This window comes from Haliotis cracherodii, unplaced genomic scaffold (genome assembly GCF_022045235.1).
Source record: "Haliotis cracherodii isolate W230 unplaced genomic scaffold, xgHalCrac1.p SCAF_7, whole genome shotgun sequence".
Lineage (NCBI taxonomy): Eukaryota > Metazoa > Mollusca > Gastropoda > Lepetellida > Haliotidae > Haliotis > Haliotis cracherodii.
In genome coordinates, this window is record NW_027266330.1 from 15237823 (window position 1) to 15258922 (window position 21100).

At 41.2% G+C, this 21100-nt stretch overlaps 1 protein-coding gene across 1 annotated transcript; it reads right to left on the reverse strand.

The window, feature by feature from the left end:
* Positions 1–6480: 6480 nt before the first annotated feature.
* LOC139447697 (interleukin-1 receptor-associated kinase 4-like) lies at positions 6481–8433 on the reverse strand. The gene has a single exon (XM_071229137.1). The coding sequence runs from the start codon at positions 8353–8355 to the stop codon at positions 6787–6789; it is 1569 nt and encodes a 522-aa protein (XP_071085238.1). The 5' UTR covers positions 8356–8433; the 3' UTR covers positions 6481–6786.
* Between the last annotated feature and the right edge of the window lie 12667 nt (positions 8434–21100).

The following is a 21100-nucleotide window of genomic DNA, read 5'->3' on the forward strand; positions in this document are numbered from 1 at the left end:
CATTCTTTAGTACTGAAATTCTATTTCATTAAAACATTCATTATAAATTCAACGGAATGAATTTGACTATGACTTGCATTCTTTGGTACTTAAAATGAAGTTGTTTTCTTTGCAATATCTCGTACCTTGTAGACTAGTTAAACCTAAGCATCACCCTGTCAATTGTGGTATGGTCTCTCCAACTAATCAATCTGCTTTCATAGCCAAGGCGATGCCTTGTGTAACTGTGGTATTCCTGTTTCTGAAATCGAAAAAGCTATGACAGTGATAATAACACCAATGATATTGGTTGGTTGGTTTGTTGTTTAACGCCGCACTCCGCAATATTCCAGATATATGACGGCGGTCTGTAAATAATCGTGTCAGGACCAGACAATCCAGTGATTGATATCATGAGCACTGACCCACGCAATTGGGATCGGTGACATGCATCAACCAAGTCAGCGAGCCTGACCAACACCAGTGATAGAAACTAACATTTGTCCACTGGTCCCTGTGAAGATAACACAGCAAGACCTTTAAAAATGGCCAACTTCTATTAGTCATTGTGATACCGTCCCTATTGGGCAATTTGGCAAGGACGAAAGGACTAGTGCAATTCTACCACTGAATACATGTAATAATGAATTTGTATAGTGCCAAAATTCCATCATAAAATGTGCTCATTGTCACTTCTACATATACTAAAGTCATGATTATCATCTATCTATGTCCAAAACTATGCAAAACAGGTAGATGTTGGTATTTCTTGGAAGGTTTCGAACTGTATTAGAATTCTTTCAACCAATGAATAAAATCAAACTGTGGCCCTACAGTTCTTTCTTCCTTGACAGGATTGAGTGTGGATTGACTACAACTGAACATTGATCACAGTACTATCAGTTTGCTATGTTTTTATGTAAATGTCACTGGGTCAGAAGTTTGCCTTCACTCAAAAGACTTTCACAAAATGATAGTGAATTCTTAACTTTGTATCATTTTCTGTTTGTGGTGTGATATGTACCATGCTTGTTGAAGTTTTTTTCAAGAATTTCTAACTAATGAATGAGTGAGTAAGTGAGTTTGTTGTTGAACGCCGCACTCAGCAATATTCCAGCTATATGACAACGGTCTGTAAATAATCAAGTCTGGACCAGACAATCCAGTGATTGACATCATGAGCATTGATCCAAGCCATTTGGATCGATGACATGCATCAACCAAGTCAGCTAGTCTGACCACCCGATCCCGTTAGTCGCCTTTTATGACAAGCATGTGTGATACTGCCCCACACCATGACACTTCCACCCCCATTACGATCATGGTCAAGAATGGTTGCCCTGGCATGCTGCTCGCCGCTACATCACCAACGATGTCTTCTACCATCTGTGAATCAGAGGCTAAACCTTGATTCGTCTGTAAACACGGTGAAAAACCAGATACTGGTACAGGTGGTGTGATATTGTAAACATACACCTAAACCAGCTACTGTCAAGTCATCAGTTCCCTTAATATTTGGAGCATGTTCATCTAACAGTAGGGCCGTTACAATTCACGCGCGTATTCAGTGAATCGAACCGTATCCATTCAGGAATTAAATTTGTTATTCGTGGCCACTAGAATTGAATATATTTGAATATGCAAGCATCTCCATATTTACATACCCTGTACCTAAAAATATCATAAGGACATATAATATGCATAGATTTCTTCAAAGACAACACTCTTATAATATTTAGTTTGACAGTATTGTGGTCAACGGTCATTGTAGCATTTGAGCAGATACTAGTACCTGGATAAGTGCAGTATATAAATGTATAAAATATTAATCGTTAACAAACCATGTCAAATAATTTATGTTGTCAATGTTTCACTGAATATAACAAATAATACAAATAATATTTCAGCTGCTACATCAGACTTGTTATTGTATTCGTGAATTAATATTCGTATTCGTTACCCTATATTTGTGATACGAATCGTATTCGCCTCATAGTGTATTCGCTGCAGCCCTATCCAACAGTAGTTTTATAAGGCTCAGTGTTTATGATACTCAGTGTTATGTTAGTTGACTAGTTGTGGCATGTTAGTCAACTGTCCTGATCAGGCAATTGACGCTGAGCGACCATGTGTAATTAGGGAAACAGGATGTGAGGGGATATTTATTTAATCATGTACTTGCTGGTTTGACAACGTGTGAAAGTGAATACAAGAAATATGCCTGGGTTTTATTATAGTTTTTTTGTGTGTTTTTTTTTGGTCTGCAAAAATAAATGTATGTCGCTCACAGTATTTTGCATTCCTTTCAGCTCTCAAAACTTTCCAGACTTAGACTTATCCCCCTGGATACCAGATTTAAAAAAAAATAAGTAAAATATACCTTAGGATGTCATTTGAGATACGCTTTTCATGTTATGACATGTATTTTGCCCATTTTTGTTATGGACATATGCCGAAATCATACACTCTAAGATGCAATAAATATATCATTTAAAATAACTGATCGTTGTTTTACTGTTTTGTTTTTACATGGATACATTGATTGCAATAGTACTCATTCACAAATAATCAGAGTTGTCTCCCTTCACTCCCCACCAATTTTTCAAGCAACCTGCAAAATCTTGGCTTCGTTTATCAAACAATGCATGAATTGATGAAGGGTTGAGGTATTAAACTGTTGCAATAAGCAGTGTTCCCGTTTACCAGTAATTACCAGTTTTTTACCGGTAAAATTAGGCTTGGACCGGTAATTAATCTGACTGCCAGTCCCTGTGGACCGGCAAAAAAAGTACCTTAATAATCTTTGTTATTGAACAGAACATCAGCTATATTCATATAAGTTTAGTTTTTTAACGAAGTAAGCTTGTCTGTTGCCATCTGGGTTTCCCCTTGTCTATTTTCTGTGCAAGGAAATAACGTTTCGAATTGCTTCAAGAATTAACATATATTTGCAGCGATTTAGTCTCAAAATATATGTTTTTTTAAAAAGAGTGAAAGTTGTGATTTAACTTTGTGTGAATGACGTGTAGATCTAACATTTATTTGTTGAAGATTGGGATTGACAAAAATTAAAAGGGACTGGTAATTTTTAAGAGTTGCCAGTCCACCAGGACTGTCAGTTTCAAAAGCCAGCGGGAACACTGTATTAAGTCATGATAGTTGTACCTATCTTGCAATAAGACTGCAGTACTGATTTAACACTAGTGAAAACCCCTAAACAATCACCCAGTGCTCACTGGCTGTACTGTTCAATAATTGGTCTAAACTGTTCTGGTGAGACTAATGTAAAATACTAATGTAAAACTTCCCTTTTGATTTGCTGGTTCACAGGAAAACAAATGCATGGCAACATTTGTAGCATTATTTATTTTTTAAGCTGGACAAATACATTGAACATTCAAATGTAATTATCTCATTGTCACACCATAGCTTTATCAAGTCTTTGAAAGACATTTAGAAGTGATACACATAAGGAATAGAATTTTATGGATGTCAACTTCTGTATTATGATGAACACAACGTAGAAACTTAACAAGGGAAGCCAACAGATAATTGACGCTGATAGGTGATTAGCAATAGACAATGGAAGCCCACACTTTACAGTAATTAGTGCTGAAAGTTATGGACAACTTGAAGCCAGGACTTAAATTATCACTGATTGGTATTTGGCAATGGACAATGAGCAAACGGGAGGCCGGGGGTAATTAGCACCGATAGGTAAAAGCATGGAAATAGCAATGCTTAGTTGGATTAAAAGCCATTGTCTATTGCTAATCACCTATCAGCGTCAATTATTTGTTGGCTTCACTTGTTAACTTTCCACCATCTGTCGTGTTCTTACATGAACATATATCCTATCTGCCTCATAGAATTCATTCAGAAGGAGTTAGCATATACTCTGAAACTGTGTTCCTCATAATAAAGAAGTTTACATCCATAAAATTCTCTTCCTCATAGCTTTATCGTTCTTGATGGCAAATGATAGAATCAGGACTCAAATTATGTACAAAATTGCATCAGAACAAATAAACCATACATTTACACATATTTTACAGACTTAATCATGTTAATATGACACTGTCTTAGCTATACATTTATTTTGTAAGCATTTTCCAAATATTTTATAGACACACAGATGGCCTGTTTGTGTAATCTTTGGCGCTGCAATATTCCCTGCTTAGTTATGTCACTTGGCCAGACCAGTAGGGGTTGGATGAGTCCATATTTGCTACCCGGGTACCCACGCCCCTATTACCCTACCCTACCCTGGTACCAACCCCCCTGTTACCCTACCCTACCCGGGTACCCACTGTAGGTCGCAGGGGATGTGTACAAAATGTCTGATTGGGAATAGTTTGACCGTAGCCCTGGCAAAATGTATTTAAATACATGTATAAAACGATCTGGTCATGCATACACTGACGTTAACCCAGGTCCTACTCAGTCCCCACCCGAGTTACCTGTCCAGAGTTACTGATAATATACCTGTACCTGTAATATAGTAGTACACGCACGCCTATATATTTCATCAAATAGTCTAGTATTTAAATTGTTCCACAGCAACATAGACATCCATCATTTCACATATGCATGAAAAAATAAAACAAGAGAAAAATCTTACATCAAGTATATAATCATTTTACTCGGTGTCATATTGATATAAACATCGGATTTCAGGTCATATGCTACCCAAAGCGACCTTTAAATACAACCCATTCAAAGAGGCCTTAAATACAACCTACTCACTCATCCTGATGGGGCCTGGGATAGCATAGGTCCCCAGCAGAAACAAAATTGGATCAGATGGTCAGGCTGGTGACTTGGCTGACTCGAGCATTGGCTGTTCCTGACAATATCAAGCACTGGTTTGCCTGTCCAAGACTTCATTATTACCAGCCCCTGTTATATCGCTGGAATATTGCTGAGTGTGGCATAAAATACCTCACTACTCACACATGTCTTAATACAGGGATGTTATTTATAATATCAAGCACTGGTTTGCCTGGCCAAGACTTCATTATTAACAGCCCCTGTTATATCGCTGGAATATTGCTGACTGTGGCATAAAATACGTTACTACTCACACATGTCTTAATACAGGGATGTTATTTATAATATCAAGCACTGGTTTGCCTGGCCAAGACTTCATTATTAACAGCCCCTGTTATATCGCTGGAATATTCCTGACTGTGGCATAAAATACGTTACTACTCACACATGTCTTAATACAGGGATGTTATTTACAATATCAAGCACTAGTTTGCCTGGCCAAGACTTCATTATTAACAGCCCCTGTTATATCGCTGGAATATTGCTGACTGTGGCATAAAATGTAATACATGTGTGTAACACTATTCGTACATGTCTTGATACAGGGATGTTATTTACAATATCAAGCACTGGTTTGCCTGTCCAAGGCTTCATTATTACAAAGCCCTGTTATACAGAGCTGGAATATTGCCGACTGTGGTATAAAATACCTCACTACTCGTACATGTCTTAATACAGGGATGTTATTTACAATATCAAGCACTAGTTTGCCTGGCCAAGACTTCATTATTAACAGCCCCTGTTATATCGCTGGAATATTGCTGACTGTGGCATAAAATACCTCACTACTCTTACATGTCTTATGACAGGATCAGTCCAAATATGTAATACATGTGTATAACAAAATCATTTTTTAATCAAGCTAATAACACAAATGTTTATGTTCTTGAAGAAACTAATCATGCTAATGCTGTTTATCATGTACCTAGTGGGGTATCTATGCTAAACTGTGGCATGGTATCTCAGTGAGCTAGCACTATAAAATCAGCATTAGTCCGGACTAGTACAAGTGCGAGCGAGCGTCCACACACTCTTTCACTCTCTCTCTCAAACGCACGCACGCACACACGCATCGCTATGTAAGTGCAATAAACTTGACCGTGACGTTAGACTCCACTTCACCTGACCTATAACAAAACTTTACTTCTGGACCCAGATCATAAAAGGTCAGCTTGTAATTGACCAAGTACAGCAAATGTTACATGTGTCAACTGTTTGGCAGGATTTAATAAGGTAGACAGACTTTGAATCTCAACTTGTAAAATCCTGTACACACCACTTATGACACCAGTTACACTGTAACCAGGTCAAATTCATCAGCTACAATTATTTTTGGTGAATATTGTCATGTGACCATCAGATCAATCTTGTGATCGTCAACGGTAACTCAGAAATCAAACAGGTTCCGTTGTCACATGACATCACATGATCATCATGACAAGCAAGTGAAATCACATGACAAGCATGTGACGTCACAATCACATACGACAATATGTCGTCATCATGTCTGTACAGGCCAGCCAGCCGACACGACATAGTTTCTACATGACTGTCACAAGTCATGAATACACAATGTACAAGAATCTGTACTTTACTATTTTACTAAGAAAGTGTTATCTAAAAAATATAACATTTGTTACATGTCACAAGTAAATCAGATTGCTAGAGTCATGAGAAAAAATATTTCCTCCTTATGGGTTGGTACATAAATACAGTGAAACCCTTACAGTCTGGACATTGCCCTGTCTGGGCAATACCGAAGGGAACACTTAATTGCATGTACATTACTCTGTATCCATGATTTAACTATCTAGTTGTGGCCCAAATTCTCCTTAAATCCAAACACTACTTTCACCATCCAGGAACTTTGTCAATCCTGATGTTTTCACAGTAAATCGGTAAACAGTAAAGTTTGAAAAACAGGATTTCCCAAGTGGATGGTAAGTCTCGCATCATGTTAAATTGTTTTTTGATTCCTTATTCCCTGTCGCATAGTTTTTGATTTGACAAGCTCTCCAGTTCTGGAAGAATGTCTTCCATGAGAGGCCTATGCTTCTTCTTGACGAGGCACCTTGTTGCGATGGTGTACATGGCAATGGCCGTCTCCTCCTTCCACGACCCCGCTGACTGGTCCACCATGTCCATAATGTCCTCACAGTTCTCCTCCATGTGGGTCCACAAGTCGCGATCTTCTCGTTCCTCGTCAAACGATGGCAGACCTGTCAGCAGTTCGAGTAACACGACTCCATAGCTGTAGGTGTCCAGTTTGGCGGAGACATCAAACTGGTACGCCTCCGGTGCCAAGTAGGCTGACGTGCCGATCACAACCATTGTCTGTGTACATGTTGCCCCCGTTCCTTTAGGTGCTAATCTGGCAGTTGCAAAGTCACCAACTTTAGGAGTAAAGTCTTTGTCTAATAAAACATTTGCACTTTTTATGTCTCTATGGACAAACCCGTTCTCATTGAGATAGTTGATTCCTCTTGCTGTGCCCTGAGCTATGCTTAATCTCACCTGACAGTCGAGAGGCTCTGTCTCATTCTTGCATCCGAGGCGGTCTTCCAGGGATCCATTCGGCATGTACTGATAAATCAGGCAGTGGTTTGCATCTTCCTTGGAATATCCCAGCAGATGAACAATGTTTTCATGACGATACTTTGAGAGAACATTCAACTCAGTCTGAAACTGTTTCAGATTGTCATCATTTTCTTCCTTTAAGCATTTCACAGCAATTTTAAAGCCGTTGTTGAACTGTCCCAGAAAAACTGTCCCAAATCCTCCCCTGCCAATCATATTACCTCCCTTGCTCAATTCTATTTCATTGAAATTATTAGTGATATGTTTCAACATTTTGTAGTCCAGTTGTCGTAAAAGGATAGCCTCATTTCCATGGAGCTGTCTTAAGATTTCCTCTTCTTCAGCAATTTCATCTGATTCTCCAGGAGCGCGAAGACTCTCTAACCTGGGTTCCGACTTCAGATCGACAGATGGTAAACCACTTCTCACCGAAAGTCTTCTCTCTTCACCCATGCTTTCAAAGGTTTCCTGGGTTTCTGATAAAGCATGACCACCCTCCAGTTTCCGAATATAAATGGTATCTCTATCTTCATATTCTTTAGGAGTAATTGTAGCCTGTTCTGACAGGTTTTCTTGACCCGTTCTGTCTGATGTTTCCAAACGTGGGCGTGGCACTGGATCCCCATCCAAGACATTCACCGACAAATAATCCGCCGCTCCGTACAGCTCTGAAATCACCAGTACCTTGATCAAATGTTTCACTCGCACATTCTGAGTTCCCCAGTCGTCTAAAATTGCACGTGTGGAACTCGCCCCCGGCTTTTTGCCTCGATCCTCGATCATACTTACATACGTAAGATCATACTTTGGCACAAAATCATCCTGGTCCAACATCACCAGTTTTCGTGGTATGTTTACAACAAACTTTTCCCATTGTTTTCCTGGCTCAAGAAGTGACGTTAATTTTGCCACCACTGAGTACGGCAAGTGTCTTGTATACGTCTCACCGGTTACTTTCTGACCTCCCATTTTCTTGATGTAAACTACGAAATATTCTCTCTACTGCAATATTACCTTTACTGCGAGTATTGTCTCATCTCGCACATACACAACAGGAAATACCCTATCTATATATAAACTAAATGACGTCACAGCCAATCGAAAGGTAATATAGAACCCGGAAGTGTTTTATAAGTCGTTATCATTGATCGGAGTTACTTCCCTTATTTGCCCGTGTCTTATTGGGGACAACTTGATAATACAACACGGTGATCACTGTACTATACAGTCATGTATTTAATAATATGGCCATTTCCATATGGAGTTGTAGGCATGTACATATACGCACTCGTAAGGTCTTCTGGTTGTCGAGGTGGGGGTGGGGGTGGGGGGTGCGTGTGGTACGGTGGGGTTTGTCTTAGGATTGTATCAAATATTTATATTTTGCTCGACCCCTACCCCCATTTTATGTAACAATTTTCATCCCCTTCTACAGGATATTTTCCATGACACCAACCCACCCCCTGTGACAAATCCCCAAGTATGGCTTAATTTAATAAACATTGCTTTTATATACTGCAGCAAATATATCTCCTTTATTCAAAATTCAAGACGTGTAAACTTTGGGATTATTAACGAAATGTAGTCATCGTCACGGGGTCGCTCGGTAATATTGACAACGTTGTGTTAATACTCCAATGAAAATCACAAAAAAGTACTAGTATACGTTACTCTTGAAAGAAACTAATGCCTTAGCTCTTCCACTGCACAACCCTGTATTGTAACAGCCGGTGTTAATTTTGACCAGATTTTAGATTGGTGAAAGAAATATAAAATGTTTATAATACAAGTTTATGTGTCTTGTCTTGTCTGAAACCAGATTTGTTTCTTTGTTTGTTGTTTAACGCCGCACTCAACAATATATAGCTGTATGACGGCGGTCTGTAAATAATCGAGTCTGGACCAGACAATCCAGTGATTGACAACATGAGCATCGATCCACGTAATTGGGATTGATGACATGCATCAACCACGTCAGCGATCCCGTTTATTGCCTCTTACGACAAGCATAGTCGCCTTTTATGGCAATGGCATGGGGTTCTGAAGACCTATTCTACCACGGATCTTCACGGGTCGATTTGTTTGTTTATATGATCATATGATATGTTTGTGAGAAGCCCTGTCTGCTGACCACACGTAAGTTACTGACCGGCTGACAGTTGTATTACAAAACAAGATCCTTCTGAAATTGCACTGGTATACTACAGTATATATCAATTGCCAGGCAAATATGCGATTTTCGCTTTCACTATTTTGACTTGTACCACAAACTAATGATTTCACCATAGCCATGCTTATCATTTGGTGTGTCAGAGACCATATACGGTATATGGTCTCTGGGTGTGTTTACACGTCTATAAGGTGTAGCGACTAAGTGTTTTCTGTCTCGCACAGAAGAAATTGACCAGGATCGCCTAAAGGAAACCAGAATTATGCTGTTCGCTGATACAGTAACTGAATGACAACAAGGGTAACGTACGTAATTACAACTGATAAAACGATGCTCGGACGGGACATTCGGCGTTTTGGTCCATCAAAAAACAGACAGGTCATTGTTTAACGAAATAGAGCGTGTCCATAACAGACAGGTCATTGTTTAACGAAATAGAACGTGTCCATAACAGACAGGTCATTGTTTAACTAAATAGAACGTGTCCATAACAGACAGGTCATTGTTTAACGAAATAGAGCGTGTCCTTACTATACTGCTGTAGCCCCAAATGAAGCAAGTCTAGATTTTCCACAGGTTCCGAATCTCCCCTTCCGTCTAGTCCTTACTTTACTGCTACAGCACTAAATGAAGCAAGTCTAGATTTTCCACAGGTTCCGAATCTCCCCTTCCTTCCAGTCCTTACTATACTGATGTAGCCCTAAATGAAGCAAGTCTAGATTTTCCACAGGTTCCGAATCTCCCCTTCCGTCTAGTCCTTACTTTACTGCTACAGCACTAAATGAAGCAAGTCTAGATTTTCCACAGGTTCCGAATCTCCCCTTCCTTCCAGTCCTTACTATACTGATGTAGCCCTAAATGAAGCAAGTCTAGATTTTCCACAGGTTCTGAATCTCACTGGGGCTTCTTTTCATTATAAAACGGAGCTGTTTCTATCACGAATCTATATTTCTATATCATATTCTGTATCTCTTGCCAACAGCTACTCCGTATCTACCGATATGTGGCCGCATGAGTTCAAGCTTCCAGACGACCTCAGCTGACACTACAACTGCCTTTCTACGGTAACTGGGGTATCATTGGGTGTGGACAGCACCCGCAACTCATTCTTACACTTCACCATGAATGCGGAAGGTTATACTTTCCCCACTACTCGGAACATTCTGACCAGCAAAATACACCCCTATATCTACTGACCACATTCTTCACAGGGAAAGTCCTGCATAGCATGACTTTCTGGGAATGGAGCCCACGTGACCACGGGCAGTTGTAGTGTGTAACCCATGTCCAGGCACCTTGGTCGTCTAGGTATAATAACCTTTTCGGTTAGGGCATGTTTACATTAAACTGTCAAACTAGAGATGGGGGAAGAGTCGATATTATTGTATTTACACCGCTGAGCCGGAAAAGATTCTGCCGGGACTGTAACGATGTGTCGTCCTAATGTTTTAGCTGTGAGGTGTTGGATAAACCAGGGGCGGTGTTATTTAGCTACCGTTTCAGTATATCCATCTGATAGTTTACCATACTCCAGGCAGATAAATGACGTGTAGATATAGATCAAATATAACAATCACTATGCCCGTTTTTCGAAGAATCAAACTTTAAACAGACCCATGACAGACTACGCCAGAAGTACTCACTTATGCACAATAATCGGCAAAGGAAGGTGTAACATGTCTCTGTGTCGCTGTTATTTTGTTGACTTGCTTTTGGTCAAGATGGTGTCAATGAATGAAGACCCGTATTGGTCTCATTCGTTCTTCAGCCACGCACAGTATTTCCCGGGGATGAGCCATGTGATTTTACGTGCGCTTGCCGATCTACACATTTAACGTACTCATAGCTGCAAAAAGTATTGCTCAAAGCAAGCATCGAGTAACCTTTAAGACACACCTGGGACGTCATTCTATTTTGTAACAGCTCTATTATTTATTTTCAGGTATGGAGAGTTGTTTGTCAATTATACATTATCTTGAACCAACATTTCAATTAATTTGCACGGAACTATTTCTTTTGACAAGTGAATGATTTCAAGATTTGTCGGAAAACGTGTCGCCAGCGGGGATCGAACCCGCATCGTCTGATTTGAGGACGTATAATTATCGACCTCAGCTACGGCGACACATGGCGGTATGGTGTGAAATTAATTATTAAATAATTTCATAAATTTGCATTATCCTTAAAAGCTTAAATATAATATGTATATAATGTTGTGTAACAGCAGATTACCTATAACAATGTTTATATTTATAACACTTAGACAAAGCACTGAATACCAATATCAAGAAGATTCACGCCATTTGGAGATATTTCCAAATATGACTATTCCCAGTTTGACCACTTCAGAATAAGGACACAGAACATGCCCACCCATGGGATAATGGACTGGTCCATCAGTATAATTATACTTTAGAATTAATGTTCATGTCTTATTTAGATAGGCTTTGTATGCTCGTTTGTTTAACGCTGAACTTAGCAATGCAATATCCCAGCTGTATGACGGCGGTCTGTCAATAACCGAGTCTAGACCAGACAATCCAGTGATTGACATCATGCGCATGGATCTACGCAATTGGGATACCTTGACATGCGTCAACCAAGTCAGTGAGCCTGACTACCCGATCCCCTCTTAGTCGCCTCTTACAGCAAACTTGGGTTGCTGAAGACCTATTCCCTACCCGGATCTTCACGGGTATATTTAGATAGGCTTTCTAATACGTCACCAATTTGTTGTCAGGAAGTAGTTGACTTAGTCACATTTGAAAACTGATATTATGCAGAATGAGGAAACAGGAGATAGTTATGTTCTATATATAGATTAAGTAAATTAAGAAACTTGATGGGTTAAATATTTTCAGTGTTTTCATAGCATACAAACTTATTACGTTTAGTAAGAATCTGCTACAGGCGTTCCTTTCATGAATACCGGGGTATGGTGGTTAAAAAGCTTATCATGAGGGAACAAACCTAGTTTTCTACTAATATGCTGGCCATAACACGATAGTAAGGTCTGGGTATACTATACGCGATACGATACATATAATCGAATCATGTCAGTTCTTTTGTTGTTGTTGTTGTTGTTGTTGTTGTTGTTGTTGTTTTTAACGCCACACTCAGCAATATTCTAGCTACATGAGTTCAGTCTGTTTTGTTGTTTTTTTGTGTTTTTTTGTTTAACGCCACACTCAGCAATATATCCGTTATATGACGGCGGTCTGTAAAATAATCGAATCTGGACCAGACAATCCAGTGATTGACATCATGAGCATCGATCCACGCAGTTGGGATACGATGACATGCCTCAACCAAGTCAGCGAGCCTGACCACCCGATCTCATTAGTCGCATCTTAAGACAAGCATTGTCACCTTTTACTACAAGAATGGGTTGCTGAAGACACGGACCTCACGTAAGTTGTAGTATAAATGATTGCGTAGCACATATCGTCAGATGTTACAATCGTGCCTACAGGCATGGCTTGTTTGCTCGTTTAACGCCGCACACAACAATATATAAGCTATCTACCGGCGACCTGTAATAATCGACTCTGGACAAGACAACCCAGTGAGTGACATCATGATCAGTGATCCACGCAATTGGAATATGATGACATTTATTCGCCTCTCACGACACGCAAAGGTTGCTTGAGCTATATTCGTACACGGGGTCTAAAACATGCACACTTTGTGTATTGATATTAACATCACACCAACACACTGGCATAGTGGGTCAAAGTATCGCAGTATACTGATACTTCGGTGAATCGTAACAACCCAATATAGCACACTGTTGTGTATCCATGGTAACATCACACCAACACACTGGCATTGTGGGTCAAAGTATCGCAGTATACTGATACTTCGGTGAATCGTAACAACCCAATATAGCACACTGTTGTGTATCCATGGTAACATCACACCAACACACTGGCATTGTGGGTCAAAGTATCGCAGTATACTGATACTTCGGTGAATCGTAACAACCCAATATAGTACACTGTTGTGGATCCATGGTAACATCACACCAACACACTGGCATTGTGGGTCAAAGTATCGCAGTATACTGATACTTCGGTGAATCGTAACAACCCAATATAGTACACTGTTGTGTATCCATGGTAACATCACACCAACACACTGGCATTGTGGGTCAAAGTATCGCAGTATACTGATACTTCGGTGAATCGTAACAACCCAATATAGTACACTGTTTTGTATCCATTGTAACATCACACCAACACATTCGCACTGTTGGTCAAAGTATACTTGTACTTCAGTGAATCGTAACAACCCAATATAGCATACGTTGAAAGCGACGTTAACCGCAATGCACTGACTCACTGATCTCTTAATAATTCAGTTACGGAAATTGCGAATATGTCATAATTTTTATTATCACAAACATATTGTTTATTCATATATTCCCGAACTTACCTTATCGTTACTTTTAACGTTTCGTCAAAAACCACAGCAAGGCAGGACATCAATTTAAAACTGAAACCGATATTGCCAAAAACACATTCACTGTAGCCCGTAAATTGTAGAAACATCAATGGTGAAAGTTCCTAAGCTCATTTTCATAACAACTCTAAATGAATTTTCTAAATGAATTCTAAAATTAATTTGTCATTTCACACCTATCAAGTTGTTAAATGTCTGCTTACCTACCGTCTGCTTCCATTGATAGAAATAGCCCGCATTAAAAACTCGTGCCACGGAAGTGAGCCCTGATTGGCTGAACCAGTAACCATGGCACCGCGTGACAGTTGTGGCGAACACCTGCGTGAAATAAACACCGCCTCAAGTCTGACTCTACATTTGTTTATATATCGCATGGGGCTGTCGGGTAACCCTGTGGTTAAAGCGTTGGCTCGTCTCACCGAAGACCAGGGTTCGATTGCCGACATGGGTATAATGTGTGAAGCCCATTTCTGGTGTCCCCCGCCGTTGCATTGCTGGAATATTGCTAAACGCGGCGTAAAATCAAACTCACTCTCTCACTCACTCACTCACTCACTTATATATCGCACAGGAGTCTAAAACGACGAATCTACTGGTTAGCCAGGATAAGTTGAGTTGTGACCTGAAAGTTAACGCCCTTTGACTACGTGTTCGAATCCCCACAATGGTACAATGTGCTACGCCCATTATTGGTGCTCCCCCTACTATCATGAATAACAAAAACACCAGCACTTGTTTGATTTGTTCACACTTAATGTTGAACGGGTCATGCTGTACTCCAGAAATAGACACTACCCTCATTTCCAAAGTCCAAGTTTCCAAGTCCGATATGTTGCCGTGGAAACGCAACAAATACAGCAACGAAATTAACATAGTAAAGGCACAAGTGCAGCATTTGCCAAATGTGCATACATATTTTTCCATCAAATTAAGAAGGGCAGTGTTCACTTGGTAAAATTAACGTGAAACTTTGTAAATTCACAATCAAGCATTAAAAGGGCCCTTCGGCATTCGTATAGTTGGCGTTTCCAAGACAACAAGGACACATGTGGAAATGAACGTTGGGTGGGCTTATTCACGGAGAATAGTTCACAAGCTGTTCAATATTAATTATGAAACTTTGTATACTCATCCGAACAGCCAAATTAATGCCCTTCGCTATACAAGAATTGAAACAGAAATTATTGTTAGCATTTCCAAGGCAACACGTCGGACATATAATCAGTTGAGATTTGATACCGGAGTTGAAGTCATTGCCTGTTCCAGATCCCGATTTTGCTCAAACAGCAGACAAGTGCTGACATAATACCTTTTGCTATTAAAAATATTGCTAGTTTTTTGGGTTTCAAAGGCAAACAATTAGACTTCGTTCAAATGTAGGTTGGGTTCACTTCCTGAATATAACTCATACACGGTACAATCCTTTCTGAAACTCATCATGCAACTTCTGAACTGATGCCTTTTGCTTGTCTACTGCGTTTTGCTTTGTGACGAGTTGATGACCATGTGAAAATGCAAACCTAGAATTCTGAACGTATACAACTAAATTGGGAAATCAGTAAAAAACAACACGGGGTTAATGAATACATAACATATTATAATTAATAAATTATTCATTAAGGCTGCATATGTTGTGGTGTAAGTAGGACACTGTTGAATGTTACCGTGGTCTAGTAGATAGAGTGTAAGCCGGAGAGCGGTAGCGATGGTTCGACCCTCTGGCTGCATCATACTGCTGTGTTACTGAAGGACAGTTGAATGTTACCGTGGTCTAGTAGATAGAGTGTCAGCCCGGAGAGCGGTAGCGATGGTTCGACCCTCTGGCTGCATCATACTGATGTGTTACTGAAGGACAGTTGAATGTTACCGTGGTCTAGTAGATAGAGTGTCAGCCCGGAGAGTGGTAGCGATGGTTCGACCCTCTGGTTGCATCATACTGCTGTGTTACTGGAGGACTGTTGAATGTTACCGTGGTCTAGTAGATAGAGTGTCAGCCCGGAGAGCGGTAGCGGTGGTTCTACCCTCTGGCTGCATCATACTGCTGTGTTACTGGAGGACTGTTGAATGTTACCGTGGTCTAGTAGATAGAGGGTCAGCCCGGAGAGTGGTAGCGGTGGTTCGACCTTCTGGCTGCATCATACTGCTGTGTTACTGGAGGACTGTTGAATGTTACCGTGGTCTAGTAGATAGAGTGTCAGCCCGGAGAGCGGAAGGTCGGTGGTTCTACCCTCTGGTTGCAACATACTGCTGTGTTACTGGAGGACTGTTGAATGTTACCGTGGTGTAGTAGATAGAGTGTCAGCCCGGAGAGCGGTAGCGGTGGTTTGACCCTCTGGCTGCATCATGCTGCTGTGTTACTGGAGGACTGTTGAATGTTACTGTTGATGGCACTTGTTGTTACCCTGCCTGGCGCTCGGCATTTAGGAGCTAAAACGAGGACTGGTCTGTCCGGAGTCAGCATTCTGTTTCTGAGTTGGGTATCAATGTAAAAGTGTGCCATGTTATCTCACGAGATAGTGTCCTGTAGTGAAATTGTTTCGCTGTACTATCTTCTCAGGGGAATTATTCACATGGAACAGTATTTATTGGGAACATTTTTCACGACCGGGGATTTCGTTCCCCCACATAACCCCCTCATGTCTCCCCCTCCCCCACATTTCCTTAAGGGCATAGGTCCGGCATCGATGATCATGATGTCAATCAATGGATTGTCTGGTCCAGACTCGATTATTCACAGACCGCCGTCATATAGCTGGACTATTGCTGAGTGCGGCGTAAAACAATAAACAAACAAACACCGAGTGCTCAATTCCACTTGGCGAGATACATTGAAAGCGGCAATATTTGTTCTAAAAAGCACTATAAAACCACAGCACACACACACACACACACACACACACACCACAAGCATAAGCATGGGTTGCTGAAGACCTTTTCTACAACGGTTCTTCACGGGTCATGTTGTTGTTATACGTATCAGAAATAACCATTGTTTAATGCTTGAATTCACCAGCATGACATGGCTACATTTACAGAAGCAGTTACTGATACAGTGAAATTTCATCACAATTTACCCGTTGAGTGTATTGCAGCCTACAATAATATTGATCAAGTATACACTGTCATACAGCAGGGGCGATGGGGTAGCCTGGTGGTTAAAGCGTTCGCTCGTCAAGCCGAAGACCCGGGTTCGATTCCCGACATGGGTACAATGTGTGAAGCCCATTTCTGGTGTCCCCCATCATCAGGCGATACAAACATTAATCACCATTTATCGTTGGAAAAAGTCTTTTTAATTCATATTTCGTTTTTTTCGGAATTTTCGTTCATTGAGATCAGCTGATCCGTAAACCAAGTGAAAATGTAAGGCCTACAGTCATGTGACATCTTGATATGGAAATGAATGCACGATCCTTGTCCATGATTTAACTGTTGTCTTTTTTCCTCTTGAGTTTAATCCGTCGACTGATATGAGACAAACATTCTTTATTTCCTCCAATGATTGAAGAGTACATATGAAAGTAAGTCGGGTCAAATCATAAATGGCCTGTAATTAACCTAAAGCAGATAACAAAAAGTACATACAATACCCTTCAAGGTAGGCGCTAGTGAACAATGACGGTTATAACATGCTTTGTTTGATGTAGAACCTGCAAATATGTACAAACTTTCAGATAACCAACACAAATTGTATCCAAGTGCTAAAATCAACGCGACAGAAAGTGTTGTGATCTCCTCCAAGCAAACAGTTCACCATTGCAGTGTCATCCTGGTCACAAACGTTAATTAACTCGTTTATGTGCAGCAGAGAAGAAAGTTTATCGCACATCTGAAGAGTCCTACACTGTCAATGATCCGGTTCTATGGTGTGTCATAGTGTACATGTAACGTCACCAGGTTTTATTGATGCCAGATATATTTTGACTTTGGTCCGTAGACTTATATCAGATGGACGGAATGGTTGTTTAACAATGGCTGTATAACCATCCTTCATATTTTGGTACCACAGATCAATGGTGTATGTTTTCCATACTGCTATTTGAGAGCGGAAGGTTCCGGGTTCGATCCCCGGCCGCGTCATACCAAAAGACGTTAAAAGATGGTACTTGTTGTTACCCTGTCTGGCGCTCGGCATTAAGGGGCTAAAACAAGGACTGGTCGGCTCGGAGTCTGTATACTGTGTCTGAGTGGGGTATTCATGTTAAACTGCAGCATGGTATCTCAGTGTGCTAGCACTATAAATCGGCATCAGTCCGGACTAGTACAAGCAGCCACACACACACACACGTGCATGCACGTCGCTATATAAGTGCAATAATCTTGGACGCGACGTTAAACCCAATTTCACCTCACCTCACCTCACCTCACCATACTGCTATTTATTGTATTACAGGCGCTGTGTTGGCTGTATGGTTGTGAAGGTGGATATTGTATCCACGCTTAGGTGCATCAGTTGCTGTGTGGTCTTAAAAATATATGGCAGGCGAAGCACATCCTCACCTCTGCAATGTTAATCACCTCATAAAGGCGAGCTGTTTGATACTCTCTATCCGTTTGAAGCAATTTTGCTCAACACTCAGTCTGGTATTACTGAAAAACATCGATTTTCATTTGAGTGTCGAGTGACATTCTATCTCAGACCTTTTCAGTTCCAGTAAATTATTTAAATGCAGTACCTCTGGTTAAGACTTATTTCTTTCCCGGACTTTCACTTGTTGTTAAGAGACAACGTTGGGCAGACTTCCAGTCTAGATCCTTCCACATACATCTGCTTAAGGTAAGAGAAACGTGTGCCCGGTGTAACAGTTAACGTAAAGAATATGTTTGCTGTTGTATATACAGTAAACTACGGTTATAACGAACTCAAAGGAACTACTAATTTTAGTTCGTTATAATCGTAGTTCGTTATAAGTACATATACAGCATGACTACAGCAAGTAGTCGGGACCAAAAAGTAAGTTCGTTATATCCGTCAGTTCGTTATAAGCGTGTTCGTTATAACCGTAGTTTACTGTACTTAGATATTTACTGATGGTACTGTTTGTATTATCTTTATTCTGGTGCCCCATTATCGTTTTGTCTGCATGATGTTCGGTAGGCTATAGCTCCTCGATTATTCGGTAGGCCATAGCTCCTTCATTATTCGGTAGGCTATAGTTCCACCACTATTCGGTAGGCAATAACTCCACCACTATTCGGTAGCCCATAGCTCCTCCATTATTCGGTAGGCCATAGTTCCTTCACTATTCGGTAGCCCATAGCTCCTCCACTGTTCGGTAGGCTATAGTTCCTCCACTATTCGGTAGCCCATAGCTCCTCCACTATTCGGTAGGCCATAGCTCCTCCACTATTCGGTAGGCCATAGCTCCTCCACTGTTCGGTAGGCCATAGCTCCTCCACTATTCGGTAGGCTATAGCTCCCCCGCTATTTGGAAGACCATAGCTCATCCACTGTTCGGTAGGCCATAACTCCTGCTCTATTCGGTAGCCCATAGCTCCTCCACTATTCGGTAGGCTATAGTTCCCCCACTATTTGGTAGGCCATAGCTCCTCCACTGTTCGGTAGGCTATAGCTCCTCCACTATTCGGTAGCCCATAGCTCCTCCATTATTCGGTAGGCCATAGCTCCTTCACTATTCGGTAGGCCATAGCTCCTCCACTATTCGGTAGGCCATAGCTCCTCCACTATTCGGTAGGCTATAGCTCCTTCACTATTCGGTAGGCTATAGCTCCTCCTCTATTTGGTAGGCCATTGCAGTATCATATGTGAACTGTGTACGTGTAGCATCTAGCTAACCCACGTCATATTCGCGATCTAGCATTCAGCTAACCCACATCTTAACGATCTAGCATCTAGCTAACCCACATCATCTTCACGAGTAGCATCTAGCCCCGCCCCGCCCCGCCCCGCCCCGCCCAGCCCCGCCCCGCCCAGCCCCGCTCCACCCCACCCCCAACCCCAACCCAGAATATTAAATGGTGGGCCCTAAGTGTAGATGGGTGTCGCCCCGCCCCGCCACGCCACGCCCCGCCACGCCCCACCCCACCCCACCCCACCCCAGAATATTAAATGGCGGGCCCTAAGTGTACATGGGGGTCGTCTGTTGCAGGCCGTCTTGACTTCAACAAAATGGCGGCGTCCTGGACTGCATCTGTGTGGGTGTTTGTCGCTGTCGTCTGTCTGGCAACAGAGTGTCATAGCGGGAAGCAGAAGCCCACCTCGACTGGTTCGAGCACTGGTGTTGGTCGTATTTTCAAGATGGACAAGAAGCTCGCCGGGAAATACGTCGAGTCTGACCTCGGCCGAACCCTGAGGGTAGCAAGGTCCATGTGTTCCATGGAATGCCACCTAAATGACAAGTGCAAATCGTTCTTTTATAACGCCAAAGTCGGGTGTAAGCTGAACACCCACAAATTCACCAACAAAGGCAACACTAAGAGCGGCAAAGGTTGGAACTACTTCGTGAAAAAGGATTAGACCATGCACGAAACCCTGAACACTAGAGTGAGGAACTATGTCCGTTTGCTTTTTTCCAATGTATTTGTGTTACACTTTGTATGTTTCTTTGTTTGTTAGTTTGTTTGTTTGTTTATTTGTTTGTTGGTTTCTTGAACACTCAGAAATATTGTGGCTATATTACGATGACCTGTGTATAATTGAGTCGAGAGAGGAACGAACCAGTGTTAAATATTAGGTGCAATGTCCGACGCCGTTGGGGCAGGATAAGAAACCGTCAACCAAGTCACGCGCCTGGTCCATTTTATCTACTCTTATATCAAACATAGGATGAATACATAAGTCTTACACTTCAAGTAGCAAAGTTAATAGAAGTGTCATACTTGAAGTAGCTAATGATAGTTTACGGAAGGTTGTTTGCAGCCCATTTTAATGCCTCCATTAACGAATGAACCATTGGAGTTTTATAAACACAATTGCTAATGGAGGCTTGAAACAGTCGAGTCCTGTTCAACTGCTGGTCAGATTAAGATATATATTATAATAATGTCTTGTTTCCACACAGGGGCGTCCACACGGAACCTGACTTCACAGCAGCCGTTTAACAGCGTATACAGATATCGATG

Excerpts from the sequence above, each read along its gene's own strand:
- LOC139447697 (XM_071229137.1), bottom strand. The coding sequence starts at position 8,355 with ATGGGAGGTCAGAAAGTAACCGGTGAGACGTATACAAGACACTTGCCG.